Source organism: Rhipicephalus sanguineus, chromosome 1 (genome assembly GCF_013339695.2).
Source record: "Rhipicephalus sanguineus isolate Rsan-2018 chromosome 1, BIME_Rsan_1.4, whole genome shotgun sequence".
NCBI classification, from domain to species: Eukaryota; Metazoa; Arthropoda; class Arachnida; order Ixodida; family Ixodidae; genus Rhipicephalus; species Rhipicephalus sanguineus.
In genome coordinates this window covers 271,886,482-271,903,520 of record NC_051176.1, presented here as the reverse complement: position 1 = coordinate 271,903,520, position 17,039 = coordinate 271,886,482, and the positions used below count along the sequence as shown (strand labels likewise).

The 17,039-nt window shown below is 46.0% G+C and overlaps 1 protein-coding gene across 1 annotated transcript in view; it reads left to right on the top strand.

The window, feature by feature from the left end:
• Positions 1-11,649, top strand: part of LOC119382850 (protein PTHB1-like) — a 40,180-nt gene extending 28,531 nt beyond the window's left edge. Inside the window, exons 13-17 of the mRNA XM_037650730.2 lie at positions 3,124-3,276; positions 3,458-3,640; positions 6,366-6,561; positions 10,623-10,715; positions 11,497-11,649. Coding sequence (XP_037506658.1) covers positions 3,124-3,276; positions 3,458-3,640; positions 6,366-6,561; positions 10,623-10,715; positions 11,497-11,606 — 735 coding nt within the window. The 3' untranslated portion in view covers positions 11,607-11,649. The remainder of the gene's footprint in view (positions 1-3,123; positions 3,277-3,457; positions 3,641-6,365; positions 6,562-10,622; positions 10,716-11,496) is intronic.
• Positions 11,650-17,039: the final 5,390 nt, after the last annotated feature.

Below are 17,039 nucleotides of genomic sequence, written 5' to 3'. Positions count from 1 at the left end.
ATCAGAGGAAAGATGGGCGCGCCTGTTCAAGATATCAACCGCTTCTTCTTCCTGAAGGAATGCCTGGTCTACCTCATCGCGGTTAGATGTAGACAGGTTTTCCTTGAGGAGCCTAAAGCAATGCAAGCAGACCTCGCAGGTGTCGCGAAGATTTTCAGCCTATGACAGTAGCTTCTGGAGGTAGGCAACAACAAAAAGAGCAAAGAAAAAAAATTGCGCAACGAAAACGTTTTCCTCAGCAATCTTCCTTTTGTGAACGCTTAAATAATCGGCACAGAACAATCGGACGTAGCCATGGGCCGCGCGCATCGCGTGTAGTGAATAGCTAGACCTAGAGCAAGCCGAAACGTTTATACTGAACGGCGCCGCACAAATTATCTCACATCTGCGCAGCTGTCATGAATGCCTTTCCAGAACTGCTTATGGTTTAACATTTTATGACTAAGGGTGTCTAAGCGCTTTGGGCTGTAATGTTTAATTTGTAGGCCGCACTCATTGTCAAAACTAAGGGTAATGTCCGTCTGGTGCCACCAATGACCCTTGCTGTCCTCGACGTGGGAAAGCACTTTAGTTAAGTGGCAACGAAACATCATAAATTGGGCAGCTTCGGCTACTCATGGCTTAAACATGCCGCACCGCACGTTTTCTGGCTGCTGAAACGCTGAGGTAAAGGTCGAGATGATACAGGAAGACGTTATCTGCGACGCCGAAAACATGTGATAGTGGGAAGTGAAATAAACGGCTCGGAAATCATTGAGCTAACTTTTTTACAAATGTTGTTTAGGCACAATGTGCGTCGAATGCAGAAGATGGTTAGAGCGTACAATGCATGTAATGGAAGGGAAGCAAGCAGGCAGTGAGAAAACAACTGCATAACAGCGCGCCTGCTGATTGTGGCATTTAGTTACAGATTAAGTTGGCCTTCGCTGCATACAGATGCTTTATTCTGTGTGCAAGGAGAGTTTTGACAAAGTGACCTAAACCATGTGTTCGCGGTGTCTCGCGTGCTTCTGATTAACGAATACTGGCGGGTAAGTTGAGGTTGTAAGCTGCAAACTGCGTACGCGTTCGGCCTTTAGAGGGCGGCAGCAGCCCACCCCCACACACGCTAGACACAATTAAAGTTTGAGAATGCATTTTTCTTGACGACAAGACACCAGAGCAAGGTTTTACTGCAGGAAAATAATTAAAACTAGATTTAAGTGCAATGCAAGCTGATGACAACTATCGATCGCACTGAAGTGAGCACACACAGCAAGGGTAATTTTGGCCCGTTAAATCTCGTGAACAAAGCAAATGAGGACATACATATTAACACGGTGTTTTCACTGACATAAGCGCTCTTCGACAAAAAAATGTCAAAATTGAGGCCTGAGTTGTTTTATTTTTTTGAAAATGTACTTTTTTGAAAAAAACTCGCTTCTTTAACTATTTTCTTCTTATTTCGCGCTGCCTGTAGGAAAACGATCTTCCGCATAAATGTTGCAAAGGCGCCTTGAAATACTTGGAAAAAAGCATGGATGTAATTCACAGTAATGCGTATTAAAACCAACAAGAAAATTTCGACACATCGTTTATAGTTCGCGTTAAATTCGGCCGTGAAATCCCAAAACATTGCAGTGAACAAGAACAGGAGGTCTGCGCCGCCACGTTCAAATACTTTTTTGGCACGCTGGGAGCATTTCTTGGAAATAAAATTTTGGGTTCCGTGCACTTTGAATGTGCCCACATAACATATAAAAAACCCAGGCAAAACAAAAATATCGACCGGACAGGCATGTTCGATCTCTCGTGGAATCACCCTTTAGAGGGCGGTAGCAGCCCACTTTCGCACACGGTAGAACCAAATAAAATCTGAGAACACATTTTTCTTGACGAAAAGCCACCAGAGCAAGGTTTTGCTGCAGCAGAATAATTAAAACTGCGATTTACGCACAATGCAAGCTATTAACAACCATCAGTCGCCCTGAAGTGAGCACTCACAGCAAGGGTAACTTTGGCCAGTTATATCTCGTAAACAAAGCAAATGAGGACATATGATATTAAAACCGTGTGTTCATTGACATAAGCACTCTGCGATAAAAAATTGCCGTCAAAATTGAGACCGGAGTTTTTTTATTTTATTTTTTGAAAATGTACTTTTTTGAAAAAACTCGCTTCTTTAACTATTTTTTTCTTTTTTTGCGCTACCCGTAGGAAAATGATCTTCCGTATAAATGTTGCAAAGGCTCTTTTCTATAGTTGACACTGTTTTCAAGTTTCTGTTCGAAATAGTAAAGGCGCCAAGGCGCCTCAAACTTAGGACCCTTTTTTCATTTCGGCCGTGTTTGCCATTTTTTCACATTTTCTTCTTTTTGAGGACGGCATAAAAAAAGCATGGATGTAATTCACAGTAATGCGTATTAAAACCAGCAAAAGAAATTTTCGACACATCATTTATAGTTCGCGCTAAATTCGGCCGTGAAATCTGAAAACATTGCAGTGAGCAAAAACAGGAGGCATGCGCCGCGACCTTCAAATATTTTTTTGGCGCGCTGGGAGCGTTTCTTGGAAATAAAATTTTCAGTTCCGTGCTCTTTGAATGTGCCCACACAACATATAAAAAACCCAGGCAAAACAAAAAATGCGACCGGACAGGCATGTTCGATCTCTCGTGGAATCACCCTCGTGTTAATTTTAGGAGCATACAGGATATGCTAACGTAAAATATTCGACAAAATGCTTTGAGTGCCTTCATGACGGCGTCTTATCTTTGCTACATAACTGCACTCCTGTACATTTGTGCAGTAAATTTGTGCATTTGTGTTGTACTGCAGCGTTGTGGCATTCATACTGGAACATACTAGCGACGTCAGAACATATAAAATTATCGAAACGTGTAGTGTCACATTCGAAAAGGAAGTTGCTGCGATTGTTTTGCGACTCGTTTTAGTGGGGCGGTATGGCGACTTCCCATTAACGACAGAAGTTTTCTGCACTTTAATTTGATATAGACGACCGCATAGCGCGCATTGTCGCCATGCAGTGTTATGTACAACACGTTCATGGATTAATAATTATCGTAGACAGCTTGTATTTGGTAGCGGTCATTGATAACTATGATTCATTTCTGTATTCCTTCAGGTGAGGCAGGAAGCACTAGAAGTTGAAGAACTACTAAGCCAAAGAGCAGCTCAATTTCGTGTAGTACAAAAGTGTGTTCTTACCAAGCTCAAGGACAAGACACCCACTCCACTGAACAATTTAGACTCCTTGTTGGAAGTTACGCAGAGAGAGGTGAGAGTTACACATATATTCGGTTGTCTTGCGGACTACTTCTTTTTTTTTCTGAAATAGCATGCACGGCAATTGTCGCTCTCTTCGATTCTTTCAGTGCTTGTAACCGTGATACCCAGGCAGTGTTGTTGAAGACATAGTGACGCATTTCTGAGGCATCCTTTGTGCTCTTCTCATTCAGCTGCTGGGTCTGGGCAAGCGCGCGGTGGAGGTAACGAATGAATACCAGCGCATGCTGTCCAAGCTCAGTTCAGCGAGTCAACTGCTCGTCTTACTACTGAAGCTGAAGACCCAAATGAGTACTGAAGACCACAAGCTCTTGCAAGACGTCTTTCATGTAGACCTGGACGCATCTATTACAGAGGTAGGAGTGTGGTGAAAAGAAATTATTCCCAGACAGAGGTGATAAAAAAATGATCACTCTTTGAGGGATGTTCATGGCTTGACGGAACCCCGTACAGCGCTTTCTCATGTCCGTCATCTTGCCTCATTTTTATCAAACTGTCCGTGTTGTTTGCAGCGTGTTTATGTGCAAGGGGCCTTGTCGTTGAAAATCAGATCAAATGCAGATGCACTCACTGGTCCCGTTAGCACCAGGAGACGTGCGCCATGTTATGAGAGCACAGTGTATGCACACTCATCCAAGTGGTCAAACACTTATGATACGAGCACTTCTCACCTGCGGGACGCGATGGGCGCACGAAATCATTATTTGCACGTATAAAAATTTTCATCTTACACATCATATGTCACTCTGAAGGCAGCGCTAACTTCCAGACGGGTAAGCAAGTAGATTTATTCTTGCCCACGAGAACCGGAAACCTCATAAACTACAGATCCACTAGTTAAACACCGAACTTCTTTGGCGTATACAGTCGGCAACCATGAATGAAGCAGAGTGTTCACTTAAAAGTATAGATATAAACTATTCGTGTTCAGGTAAAATAAAAAAAAACTATTTCGTCGTTTCATTTATTTAATTGCGGTAGTGTTTTATAATTCAGGGTCAAGGGTTGCTCAGTTCTCAGAACTCGCCAGAATTTCATACTTGAAGGTAATAAACACAGAACAACATATGCAATGCCAGAAAACGCACAGAAGATGGCGAATCAAAGCAGTTAAAAAAAAAGCTGCCGGAATTATTGCGTTGCACAACAAAGATTCGGCTGCTCTGGATCATCACACGCTACGAAAATTAGCGTTGTTCTATATAATTTGAAGCAATCATGCGAAACCAGCGCTGATACGTACTTCTTTCAGCACTCCGAAGTTTGTGAGCGCTTCAAGAGGTATGTCTTGTCTCTGAACTCTGTGGGTCTCGAAATGAGCCGCGCTCATGGAGCACACGGACACAGTCACGCCGTCAGGCAAACGAACACGTGTACGTTTATTAACTGCTTTTACAACGGCGAGCTTGCCAGCCGAATCTGATAACTAACTAGTAAAATGCTAAATAACTAAATACATAATGTCAATACAATACACAGAAAACAGAACACATACAGACCAGCATAACACATATACAATGTACCGCGAGTGCGGCGTCGCCGACGTCCGACCCGCCACGAGAACCCGTTGGCCCGACCCTCGGGATCGTACCCACGGACCTCACCGAGAGCCGTCCGTCCACACACGCTGCCAAACCCCAAAGAGACTTTCTGCTGTTCCCTGTGCGCCGGTCTAACCTCTCTCCCGCCAGGCGGCGCCACCGCGCTAACCTTACACCACCGCGCTAACTTTACACCACTTACCTTACACCACTTTATACACCACGCGAGCACAGTTCCGCCTCGCGCTCGACGGCTGTTTCAGCTAACAGCGACTTATCCGCGGACGCGCGTACCATGCGGCGAAAACGACTTTACCGAGGGTAATAGCACCTCCACAACTTTTCATATCTTTGGAAAAGTAAACGTTTTACAACTACGTTAAGCAAACCCCCCTCTTCGCGCCCCAGCCTGGACTGGACTAAATGAATTGCCACTTTTGTCACGCTAGTGAAGAGGGTGTGAAGCCCACACTAATGCAGTGCTGCCTCGATTTCTCATGTCAGCGCAGATCATTTGCGGACGAAAGCTGCACTGCTTGCAAATAGCACTCGATAAGTAGCTTGTGTCAAATAAATAGGAAAAAGACGGTAAGCTATTACGCTTCCAGAAGGTGTTCTAAAGATGTCTTCATCGCGCTCAGGTGAAAGAATAAGTAGCGAGACTGGAAAGACAGTCCTGACAACTAAAGAACCATCGGTACTGCCTTGCACGCGTGATCCCATGCCGGGCCACTTTGAGTGCAAGTAGCCTTTTTGTTGGCAATCAGGTGAAACACAGTAGCATCCATCAGTCCCTTGAATACCTAGAGACAAGCACCATGTTCAGAGAGAATATACGAGGTGGTTCGTATGAAAGAGGAGAAAGTTGCACTGTCTTGTGCAGCCATATTGGCAGCACGGCTGATCAGCGCCAGGCTGGGAGAAAACATCTTCTCCTAATCACATTAGTAGTAATAATAATAAAGGCAGGGTGGTCAATGCTCCATACGAAAAGTGCGATTTTTTTCTGGAGAGAGAGAGAGAGACTGCTGCGGGCTGCCGTGAAAAGCGAAGTTATGTGAATTGTGCGCTTTCCCGGTGGCCAAGGATAAATACAGTATTTGGTCGCGTTTCATAAGGATGCAACGTTTTCGTAAGAATATTTGGCTTTCTTCTTTTACATTGGAAGAGATTTCTTTAGTTTATTATATATCATTCTGTCTCGTGCGTCGCCTTTTCATGATTGGGAAGGACTTGGTCTTGAACTCTCCTTCCATCAAGCCAACTTGCGAAGGACCTGCGTACGCTTTAAAGCTAAATATTTACCGACATCTACATTGTCCTGCTTCGCAACCATATTTAAAACATCACTGCTCACCAAGAAAAGAAAGGAAGTAATTATATGAGTTTAATCCGGATTTGCCGAAAAGTAAGGCACACCGCCGAGTTTCGTTTGTATATGCCGCTCCGCGAGAAGCCATCTAACATCGCCTAACTGTGACGAGCGTTGTTTCCTCAGATACTTCAATAAATCTCTGTCCGTTTATTCATTCTCTGGAAGGGCTGGGAGGAGAAGGTGGAGGCGGCCATCTGCTACCAGCTGCAGACGGGCCAGCCTGATGATGAACTGCCACCGGTACCCAAGGAGCTGACGCCTCTCAAGGACGTGACCCGGCTTAAGCAACTGATCGCCGTCATCTTCGAGAAGGTTCTCGATGGTCTTCGTTTGTCGCAGAATGATCTGCCCGGTCGCAAAGGTGAGCGTCCCTGCGGGAAACGCTTGCGAATAATTCGACGTGTCCACAAGACGGCTGATAATTCTCAGTGAAGAATGCTTGAATGATGCGGTAGTGGGTATCTTGACCAGCACCCGTTTTGCCTTCCGGCAATAAATAAGGCGGCAGATGAATGCTTTCATTTTTCTAGATGCCCCAGATATGTTGCTAATGGCAACAAAGTTTAAAGTATCTCAGTATATGCTCCCCACCAGTGTTGCGGAGTTGCCACACCGGAATTGGAATGACTCCGGAATCATTCCACATTTTCGCGACCCCGGAATGGAATTGGGACAACGCTTGAAGGAATGGAATGGGAATGGAATTAAGCGCCTTTTGCACGGAATGGAATGGGAATGGAATTATGTCTTTTTCCGAAAATAGAGCACGTTTTCGTCTACGCGCTCTTTTTCAAACTTCAAACATTAGTAAGTCAGAGCCTCAAATTTAACAATAAAGGAAAGCGGGCATTGGGGAGGAACGTATTTTGCTACGCTCTTAATTGCTACTTCTGTAATATCATGCTCAAATTAGTCATGTAGGCCTGAGTGCATGTTTTTTCGAAGTCGAAGACCACAACGCATTCTCTAGGCCCACCTTTAGTTAGCCAGAGCCAAGTGTAGGCGTGGTGTAAAATTGTGAGCGATCTGCCAATTTGTAAAAGAGAAACCGAGGCATAAGTTATTGTACAAGCAAATGCATTATCCCAGCAGATACTGAAAGGAGAAACAAATTATCCCTGCGCGTTGGTTCCCATTGGTACCCCCACACGAAAGTGGCGAATACTCTATGCACAGCCTGATCTTTATCTCACGCATAGGCGTGCGCACAGGGGGGGCAGGGGGGGGGGCGCAAAATCTGCCCCGTACATTGACCCTTCTAGTCACCTAAGAGGGGGGGGGGGCGCAAAATCTGCCCCATACATTGACTTAGTAGGGGGGGGGGCGCTTCGATGAACCTTTGCCCTCCCCCCCCCCCCCTAATGGGGAACCCTGCGCACGCCTATGATCTCACGAGCAGTTTAGTACCTGGTACACGTAAATAACCTTTGCGACAAGGAAGACATTGCATACCTGCGCACAGGTGAACACAGATAGTTCTCCTCACCCCATCCGTGCCTGCGAGGCGCGCTTGACAAGCGTGATTGCTGACGAGCAGTGCGGCCCAGTGTTCCGCATTCGACGCAAAGGCACAAGGTGCCCGAGCGGTGCACTGTTCCAACTAAAACCAGCAGATCTAGAGGGTTTTGTTCCCCGCTAACCAAATCTTAGTTTTCTCCATATTCACGAACACTCCAGACGCGTGGCAAAACTGTCTAGTCTTCTTGAACTATACTTTTGTCAGCATAAAAATACGCTATGTCGTCATTTTAGCATTAACACATTTAAGCTTAAACAATATTCAAACATCACCATTAGTTCAAACATGCTGACCATACTATATAGGTAGCGGGAGAACTGCCCCTATGGGAATCAGTAGGGTGGTTGTAGTGCACGAGATATGTCAGCAAGCTATCATCCCTCGACCTTGGTAACGTGTTTGGGGTACTTTTGTAGTTCTTAATACATCTGATGACATCAGCTTTATCGGTCGTTCATTCTTAACCCGATAAACTATCAAGATGCCTTTCCTACGTTGAGGAATTACATGAATGGAATTGAACTGCCCGGCCATTCCCGGAGTGGGAATGGGCTAAGTTTTTCATTCCGAAGAATTGAAAGGAATGGAATTGCGGCAAGTTCTAATTCCGCGGAATGGAATTGGAATGGAATGGAGGCGCCCATTCCGCAACACTGCTCCCCACTACAATGCCCCAAGGCCACTTTTACTATAATGCTTTCGCTCCAAGTGAACCCGTATCCGATTAGTGCGAGCGCCTATATTCACAGTATACCGTATATAACCATTTAGTAGACGCTTTCTGCAAACCGCAGTGGAAGCGCGCCGTTGGCAATGAAGCTTCGGGCAACAAGTTTTGGGAAGCATATTATCAGCAAACGCAGATTGCTTCGTCAACGGATAGGTGACAATACGTCACATTGAAAAGCGCGTTGGGAACAGGCTCGTACTCCAGTAGAGACTCCCGGCTATGCCTTTTTCATTCTGAAATTTGTTGTCGCCTCCCTCGTAAAAACGATGCGAGGCCCTCCAATTGCTTGTGCTATTCGTGTTACTTTCTCTACGTGTCTATTGTGTGGCTTAATGTGAAAGCATTTTTTCTATCCATGGAACACACAATTATACTACATTATGTTGGCCACTTTGTTTTGTGGTCCCTAAACGGCCACTCGGTACGCAAAGAGAGGGAGAGAGAGATAGACCGCTCTGTTCTCTTCTCTAAACACGGCTTTGCATTCACACCAAAACCGTGTATGTCCACATAAAAGTCATAAGAGCGCGTAGTCTATGTTCTAGCTGAGAAACTGGCCATTCCTTCAGGAAAAGCGCCCATGCATTGCTGGGAACATGGCGTGCTTTTCGAAGCTCGAGTCGCTTGCTTTGCAATGTTCACAAAGAAGCCCAATAAAAAAAATGACAAAAAAGGCTTGCACCTTGCCCCTTGTGTCGCACTGAATATTTATGTGGCGAAATGCCTTCTTCAATTGTGAATGTATCCGGGGAGAGGGGGGGGGGGGTCAACCAACCTTTATGTATATTTGTACGTGTTTGTACAGTATGTGTGCGTGTATATATACACGTGCAAAATTGACAAAAGTATCGAGGGGGTTTAAGCACCCTGCATACTGACAAAGCCAGTAGTCAGGTTGTCTGTGCTCGACGAGATAGGGTGCCAGCACTAGGCGTCATGGCTTTGCATTGAGAAAGAGAGACGAATGAGACAAAGGTGGCGTGTTCTTAATATTTAGTGATGTTAGGCCTCAGCGGGGCACATTTGTGCTATTGCGTCGAAAGTTTAAAAAACCCGCTTCCTCACCGCTTGTGCCTGTCACCTCTTTGCAAGGAAACAACTGCGTCCATGCTTTGCCGATGTCAGAGCCAGCCGAGACGAGCTTGCATCAAACATTAGCAAACAAGCTGATCCTGCTTGCACACTGAAATAAGCTATAGTAGACGTTCGGGGACAATTAAGTGTGCAAGAGACTGAAACCTTGGCGATGAAACGGGAAGTTGAGGCACAAAACACCTTGAACCGCCGATGAAAGGACAACTGTATGGATGTGCGCCTCACAAAAGCAGGCAGGGTTATTGCGCAAGAATCTTATCTACACCTCATTTCAAGCCTCATTTTATGTTTCCAGACTACGAGACTACATTTTTTTATTCACAGCTACTACGACCATGTTTTGTGTCGTATCTTCTGTTTTTTTTTTTTGTGCTCTTGTATATATACACTCCTGCGCGAAAATACCGCAGCATATTGGTCTTTTCCAAGTCATCGTCATTGCCGTCTTCACGTGCTAGACCCAGAGGTGCAAGTAAGATTACCACCAAAAATGAAGAGGTGCAGTACAAATTTACTGCACAGGTTACGACCAGGTGTGGCGTTCACTTGGCACCACTTACACCTTATCGGCGGCGCATGCAGTCCGCATAGCGTGGAGTGGGGCACCTTTGGGACCACAGAACGCCTTTTCCGCATCTTCCCGCGATATGCTGCACAAATACAATCGTTGACAGCACTCTTGTCAAAATGTGTCAATCGACGGCTATATGAAAAAGTTCTGTTGGGACCTTCGCCTGGTCCTCCTCATCAGCCTGATATTCTTAAAGCTCTCAACATTTTTTTTTTTTTTTGCACGAGAGCGAATTGGATAAGAGACATGGAAAAGTCTTGAGCCATCCAAGTATTTTTTTCACTTTTTCACTTTTTCACTTTTTCACCACTTCCCTAACGCTGAGAAGCAGGTCAGAACGTTGATTCAGGACGACCTCTCAGCTTTTCTGCCGTTATAAATCTCTCTCTCTCTCTGTCTTTTCTTTTCTCTCTCTTCTGTTCTCATATAGACCCTATCGACAGAAAAATAGTAAGAAAAAGATTACGCTATAGGTTTGTCAACTGACTTGCCTTGTTTTGACTACAGTTGACAACCAAAGCAAGGAAAGCGACCACAAGGAGCCCAAGCCGGAAGTTTTCTCTCTGGACAGCGCGTCCACAGTGTCATCACCAATGCCAGGTGCGGATCACTTACCTCCCCTGGCTAATATTTGTGATTAATGCAACTTGAAATCGCGCTTGTTAACGTTGTGCATATATATTTGACCTATATGCACATATATTTATATTCCAGCAACAACGTTTCAGGACCCATCTACAGACCAGAAATTCAGTACCGATTTTCACTGTCGAATTAGATTTATTCGCACGATTATCAGGAATTCCTATGTTACTTCAGATATATTTCTAAAGGCTGTGTGTGTGTGTGTGTGTGTGTGTGTGTGTGTGTGTGTGTGTGTGTGTGTGTGTGTGTGTGTGTGTGTGTGTGTGTGTGTGTTGGCACGCACACTCACATTTCATAGAAGCACTGTTTTATGATTAGTGCCTTTTCATGTTATGCTGTTTTGTTGTTCCTTGTAAAAATGTGCTCCACTCCTGCAATAGGGCTGCAGTATTTGGAAAAAAATGGTGTGTGTGCGTAAGCCCACGGTACGGTGTATGCATTACTTTTCAGACAAACTTTCTAAAGCAATGGTCTTCAATGTTTAAAGCATTTAGTGCTGGAACATCCCGGAAATAAATATACGTCACTACGCGACGACAAAGCACCTACTCCTGCATTGCGCCTGTTATGCCTGCGAATTTTCTATTTTCATCAGATATATATAATGCTGCAAGTAACAAAAGAAACAAAACGAAAAAAAATGAACCAAGTTTCTTTTTTCATGCCTATACACCTAAACACCAGGGCTGTAGATAGAGAATCGCAAACAACTTTTGATTTTGCTCTTTCCTTATAGGACCATCGACAAGCAAGCCAGTAGGCGATGAAAACGATCTGCAAGACTGGATGGCTGATTCCCAAGAAACGGAGAGCTCTAACAACAGCTTGCAGCAGAATAGTCCTTAATTTTGTACCCTTAGCGGTTGCAATAATAATAATAATAAAGAAAGTAAGACGGGACGTGCGCATAAAATGAAGTGGCGTTCTTGCTCGTGTGTCATTCTGCTGTTTATGTGATACACCCTGAATGAAGAGAACGAGTGCATATATTTTGCCGAGGACGCTGGTAATAATTAGGTGCAACTATGTATGTATCCTGTAGTTTCACGAGTCACGAAGTGTCTTGCTACCTCGCTGCCGATGAATACATAGACATTGGACACATGTACGCATACTTTGCATCTGCTTATGAGTATATTCCCAAGCGCGCCTTGAAGGGAAAGAAAAGACCTAAATTTACACATCTGCAGCAATCCTTCCAGTTGAAGGGGTACTGTGCAATGTGCACACACCGCGCAATGTGCACACACTCAAGCTACGCGGATAGAAAACAAACATCGCTTTACTTATTCTGAAGGCAGACAAACCAGCATATAATGTAAAAAAAAAAGAAATCATCTCACCTTCCGTGCACACCGGGACAATAATCACTGTAATCGCACCAATTTTTTTGTTGAACTGAGAAAGGTGGCGCTCGCAGTCGCAGATTGGTTCTTTGCTGTGGCCGTGCGCTACCCGTGCACACGGCCCAACGTGAACGTCACAAATTGGTGCAAAATCAGCGAGACAACCCATTCGCCGAACAAATTGCGGCGCCTTTTTGACAATGCTCCCGTCCCATCGTGCAATGTTCTAACTCTAAACAGTCGCAGAGAGCTGTCTAGTAAACTGGTATTTGCCAGTACGCGAGCGTAACCTATAAATCTAGCTTGGCAGTTTTTGTGTTCAGTTAAAATAAATTACATTATCGGAAAGGTCTGATTAGAGAAAACACGGGAGTGCTTATTAAATTCGGTGCATCTATAAATATGCCCGTGTAGACGCGCTACCATTCATGCTTTGCAGGCCAGGGGCGTAGGCAGAAATTTTTTTCGGGGGGAGGGGGGGGGGGGTTCAACCATACTTTATGTATGTTCGTGCGTGCGTTTGTATGTGCACGTGTATATATACGCAAGCAAAACTGAAAACTCTCAGGGGGGGGGGGGATTTGAGCCCCCCACCCCCGCCCTGGCTACGCCCCTGTCGCAGGCAGTTAAGACCGCGTGAATTTATTTGTTCTCATACAGTTATCTCTCTGTGAATGTTATGTCTTTGATGGAGGCGAAAATGTTTGAGGCCCGTGTACTTAGATTTAGGTGCACGTTAAAGAACCCCAGGTGGTCGAAATTTCCGGAGCCCTCCACTACGGCGTCTCTCATAATCATATCGTGGTTTTGGGACGTTAAACCCCAGATATTATTATATAATGTTATGTCTTTCTTTTTGTTGGCTGTCATTGGTTTCAGCTATCGCGTCAAACACTCTCGCGGAGCTCGAAACAGCGTACTGTGCCCGTCGCGTGCCGTGAACAATGCGATGCAAACTTCTCGGATCGATGCGAGCACCACCGACCGCTATGGAGCGTATAAGACAACGTATGTAAAAAGAGCCGACTATGTGTGGTTTGTTAATTTTCGTTTCGACGGCCGCTATTCGGGCTGTCAGCATCACCGATGACGCTCCCGAGTTTTTTTTTTTTTTCTTTCGAGCACACGTTCACATAATAAATTTCCTAAAATTGAAATTCTTCGTTACGTGCCTGTCTTCCTGGCCCATTACTACCATTTACAACATAACCAACACAGGGCTCTATTCCATCTAAGAGTACTCAAGATTTCCCGACAACTGCACATGGCAAATGGCCCTCAGTAACGCTATACTAATACAACTTGTATACTTCGCAGGCTGCATCACTACTGTTGGAGCGGCTATTGTACGTAAGTAGAAGGCGAATTTTTAATCTGGCGAAGCTCTCGTCCTGCATAACTCCAACTCCACTGCTGACCCGAAGGTCGCGGGATCGAATCCAGACCACGTAGGCCACGTTTAGATGGAGGCAAAATGCTAAAGGCCAGTGTGCCTAGATTTAGGTGCACGTTAAAGAACCCCATGTGGTCGAAATTTCCGGATCTCATACGGCGTGCCTATATATAATCGTATCGTGGTTGGGGGATGTAAAGCCCCAAAAATTATTATTGTCGCATAACTCCGACGGCCAAACCCACCACTGCTGTATAGCTTGCGTGATACGCCTTACATGCGTTTCATTGCGCGAGCGTATCTTTCATTAGCCGCTAATTACCAGAAACGGGCCTCATTGCCGCTGTAACCTTTATGAATTTCCGCAAACGGCAGCGTTTAGCTCAAGGCCGCACGTAGCATTTGGCGACGACTGCGAATACGTTACCCTCAATAATGCAGAGGGTGAGGGTCGTTCGTCCTGTGGAGATTGAAGAGTCTGGGCACGTGGAATTGCAACGCGCTTTTGAATTTCGGAGATAGCTTCAGCGTGAATTTCACACTTGCGCATGGTTTCGATAATGCTTAGCTGAGGCCTGCGTAGCCCCATGGAGAGTGAAACAATCATTTGCTGTTTCGGTGCAGCGTGAATTGTCGGCGAGTCTCTTTGGCCTCCCGGGATGCTTTGACGGAAACTGCCTGGGGGAGTCACGCAGCACGTGCCTAAGTGGGCCTGGGCCCGTCCGGTTTGCCAGCGCGCGGAGGGTCGGCGCACTGGCCAGCTTTCCCTCTCGGCCGCCAAATGTGCGCCACTTGCGCCCGATTGCTATCGCCAGTCATGTAAACTTCGCATGTGACGCGGTGCAGAGCCTTACGTCACCTCTGTGATGATGGCTGTCGCGGGTGTAGTGAATCACAGGAAGAAAAACGGCCTTGGCGAGCGCCGCGGGGGGCTGCTCGTCACTACGGGAAACGCTGTCATCAGCTCGGCGGATAAAAACAGACACGAAGCGGCAAAAGGCGACGCGGTTGCCGGGAGTTGAAGTCGGGTTGTGAGGGGCTTCGCTTGCGTAGTTAAGGGCGTAGAAATGAAAACAACGGATTGCATCACAGACGTATGTCTGCGGCAGATTTCGTCGTAGTGCAGACAACGGCTTATTGAAAACGCCGCGTTAGAGAAAGAGAGACGTTTTTTAAAGAATAAGGCAACCCCGGCGGTGTAGGCTGACCTTTCCAGTTTCCATGAATGCTACCTTTTTTCCCGGGCGGCGGCGGTCGCATTTCGATGGAGGCGAATTGCTAGAGGCCCATGTACTGTGCGATGTCAGTGCATGTTAAAGAACACCAGACGGTCGAACTTCCCGAGCCTTCCACTACGGCGTGCCTCATAGCCATATCGTGGTTTTGGCACGCAAAACCTCACAAATTATTATTATTATTATTATTATTATTATTATTATTATTATTATTATTATTATTATTATTATTATTATTATTATTATTATTATTATTATTATTATTATTATTCCTTTCTTTCCCTCGTTAGACAGAGTTATTTATTTTTATGCCCTCCAATGAGGACTCCGTCTGGAGGGTGCCGGATTAACTTTCACCACTCGGGCTTCTCTGACCTGTATTGAAAGCAACACGAGCATACTGTTGCGACATAAATTGAAAGCTTGAAGAAGCTGGGTTTGCTGCGTCCGTGAATCCGTGCTTTAGCTTATACCGTCACAGTCATGCCGCCCGTCGTCAGGCCACGCACCTCATCATCCTCAGCCCCTCACCCTATAGAGATGAAAAACAAGGCCCATTGTCACGATACTCACAACTCTGCGATCCCCTGCGATAACGTGCCCGATTCTCAGCCCGACGCACAAAGCATTCGACTAACTCGAAACCATTGCTCGCAACATCAGCGCGCGACTGTTGCGTACGGTCGCGAAGCGTTAGAAAAAGTTCGGCGAAAGAAAAAGAAAAAAAAAAGAGCGACATGAACCGGCCTTGCATGAACAGCGGGTTATCACGTGAGTTGCGACTGAAGCGCGACTAGGTGAGCAGGGTAAATAATTCTGATATAAAGAACGTGACAAGCTTTATTTTACTGAATCAGATCACTATTCCTAGCTAGTTCTAAAATAATTTGATACGCGAAGAAACGATGATTACCTCTTACTTTCTTGTCCTTTTATTAGCGCCCCTTGAAAAGAAAGAAGCCTTTTTTTTTTCACATGGTGGGGGGGGGAGCCCAGGCAGAAAAGCGCGCTCAAACGATTGATTAATCCTCTCCAATACGCCCCCTTCCAATGTTGTGTTTTGCTCCTGCGTGTGTTGTTCTGAGTCGCGGCGGACCGAAGTTCACGTTTGCCGAGAGCGTTTTGCCCAAGGTGTGCTACATCGCGAAGGCGCTCATTGAATAGGGAAGTGAGCTGGAAACATAGAATAATTAGCGTCCGTTTCCGCGATCTTCATGCGACTGCGGTGACCCGGGACGATGCGTACGGCCCCGAACAGTGAACATTTTCCTCTGTGTGCGAAGAGACGATGTCCTGTCCAAGAATGCTAGGATACCGGTAGGTATTGATTGATTGATTGATTGATTGATTGACTGCCTCGTCGCTTTCCACTGCAAAGCCGTAGAATGCACAGTCTTTTGCGTGGCAATCAATCGAAAGTGCACGACGCCAGGTCACTTATGCTCGCGCCAAGCTTCGCGTGCATGCATCTTTCCTGCGACGTTGACAAAGGGGCCGAATGTAAAGTGCTTTAAGCCCTTCGAAATACACATTTTTTCGTTCTGAAGATTTCTAAAATTAACTGTATCAACCGGAACATACGTTGTCCCTGAACATAAATCTAGATCATTCTTACCTGGCTGTCAGGGGCGTAGCCAGAAATTTTTTTCGGGCGGGGGGGGGGGGGGGGTTCAACCATACTTTATGTATGTTCGTGCGTGCGTTTGTATGTGTGCGTGTATATATACGCAAGCAAACCTGAAAAATTTCGGGGGGGGGTGTTTGAACCCCCCCCAACCCCCCCCCCCCCTGGCTACGCCCCTGCTGGCTGTCGATCACAAATACAACCATACTTTATGTATGTTCGTGCGTGCGTTTGTATGTGTGCGTGTATATATACGCAAGCAACCTGAAAAATTTCGGGGGGGGGTGTTGAACCCCCCCAACCCCCCCCCCCTGGCTACGCCCCTGCTGGCTGTCGATCACAAATAAAAGAGTGTGCACGTACTGTCGGCCGCAAAAGTTGCGGGATCTGCAGCGCGTGGCCGAGCGACGAAAAACTGCATTGCTGCGTCACCTACCGTGATGCGGCGGGTGTTGAGGCTATCGGCCGCAGCCTCCGCGATTAGATCCGGCAACGGCACGTTATCTAAACGCGCAGTCGCTAATCGCCGAGGCCGATAGCCTCAACACCCGCCGCATCACGGTAGGTGACGCAGGCAATGCAGTTTTCCTTCGCTCCGCCACGCGCTGCAGATCCCGCAAACTTTGCGGCCGACAGTACGCGCGTAAGTCGACTTTTCAGTCTGATATTGGATAAAGATGT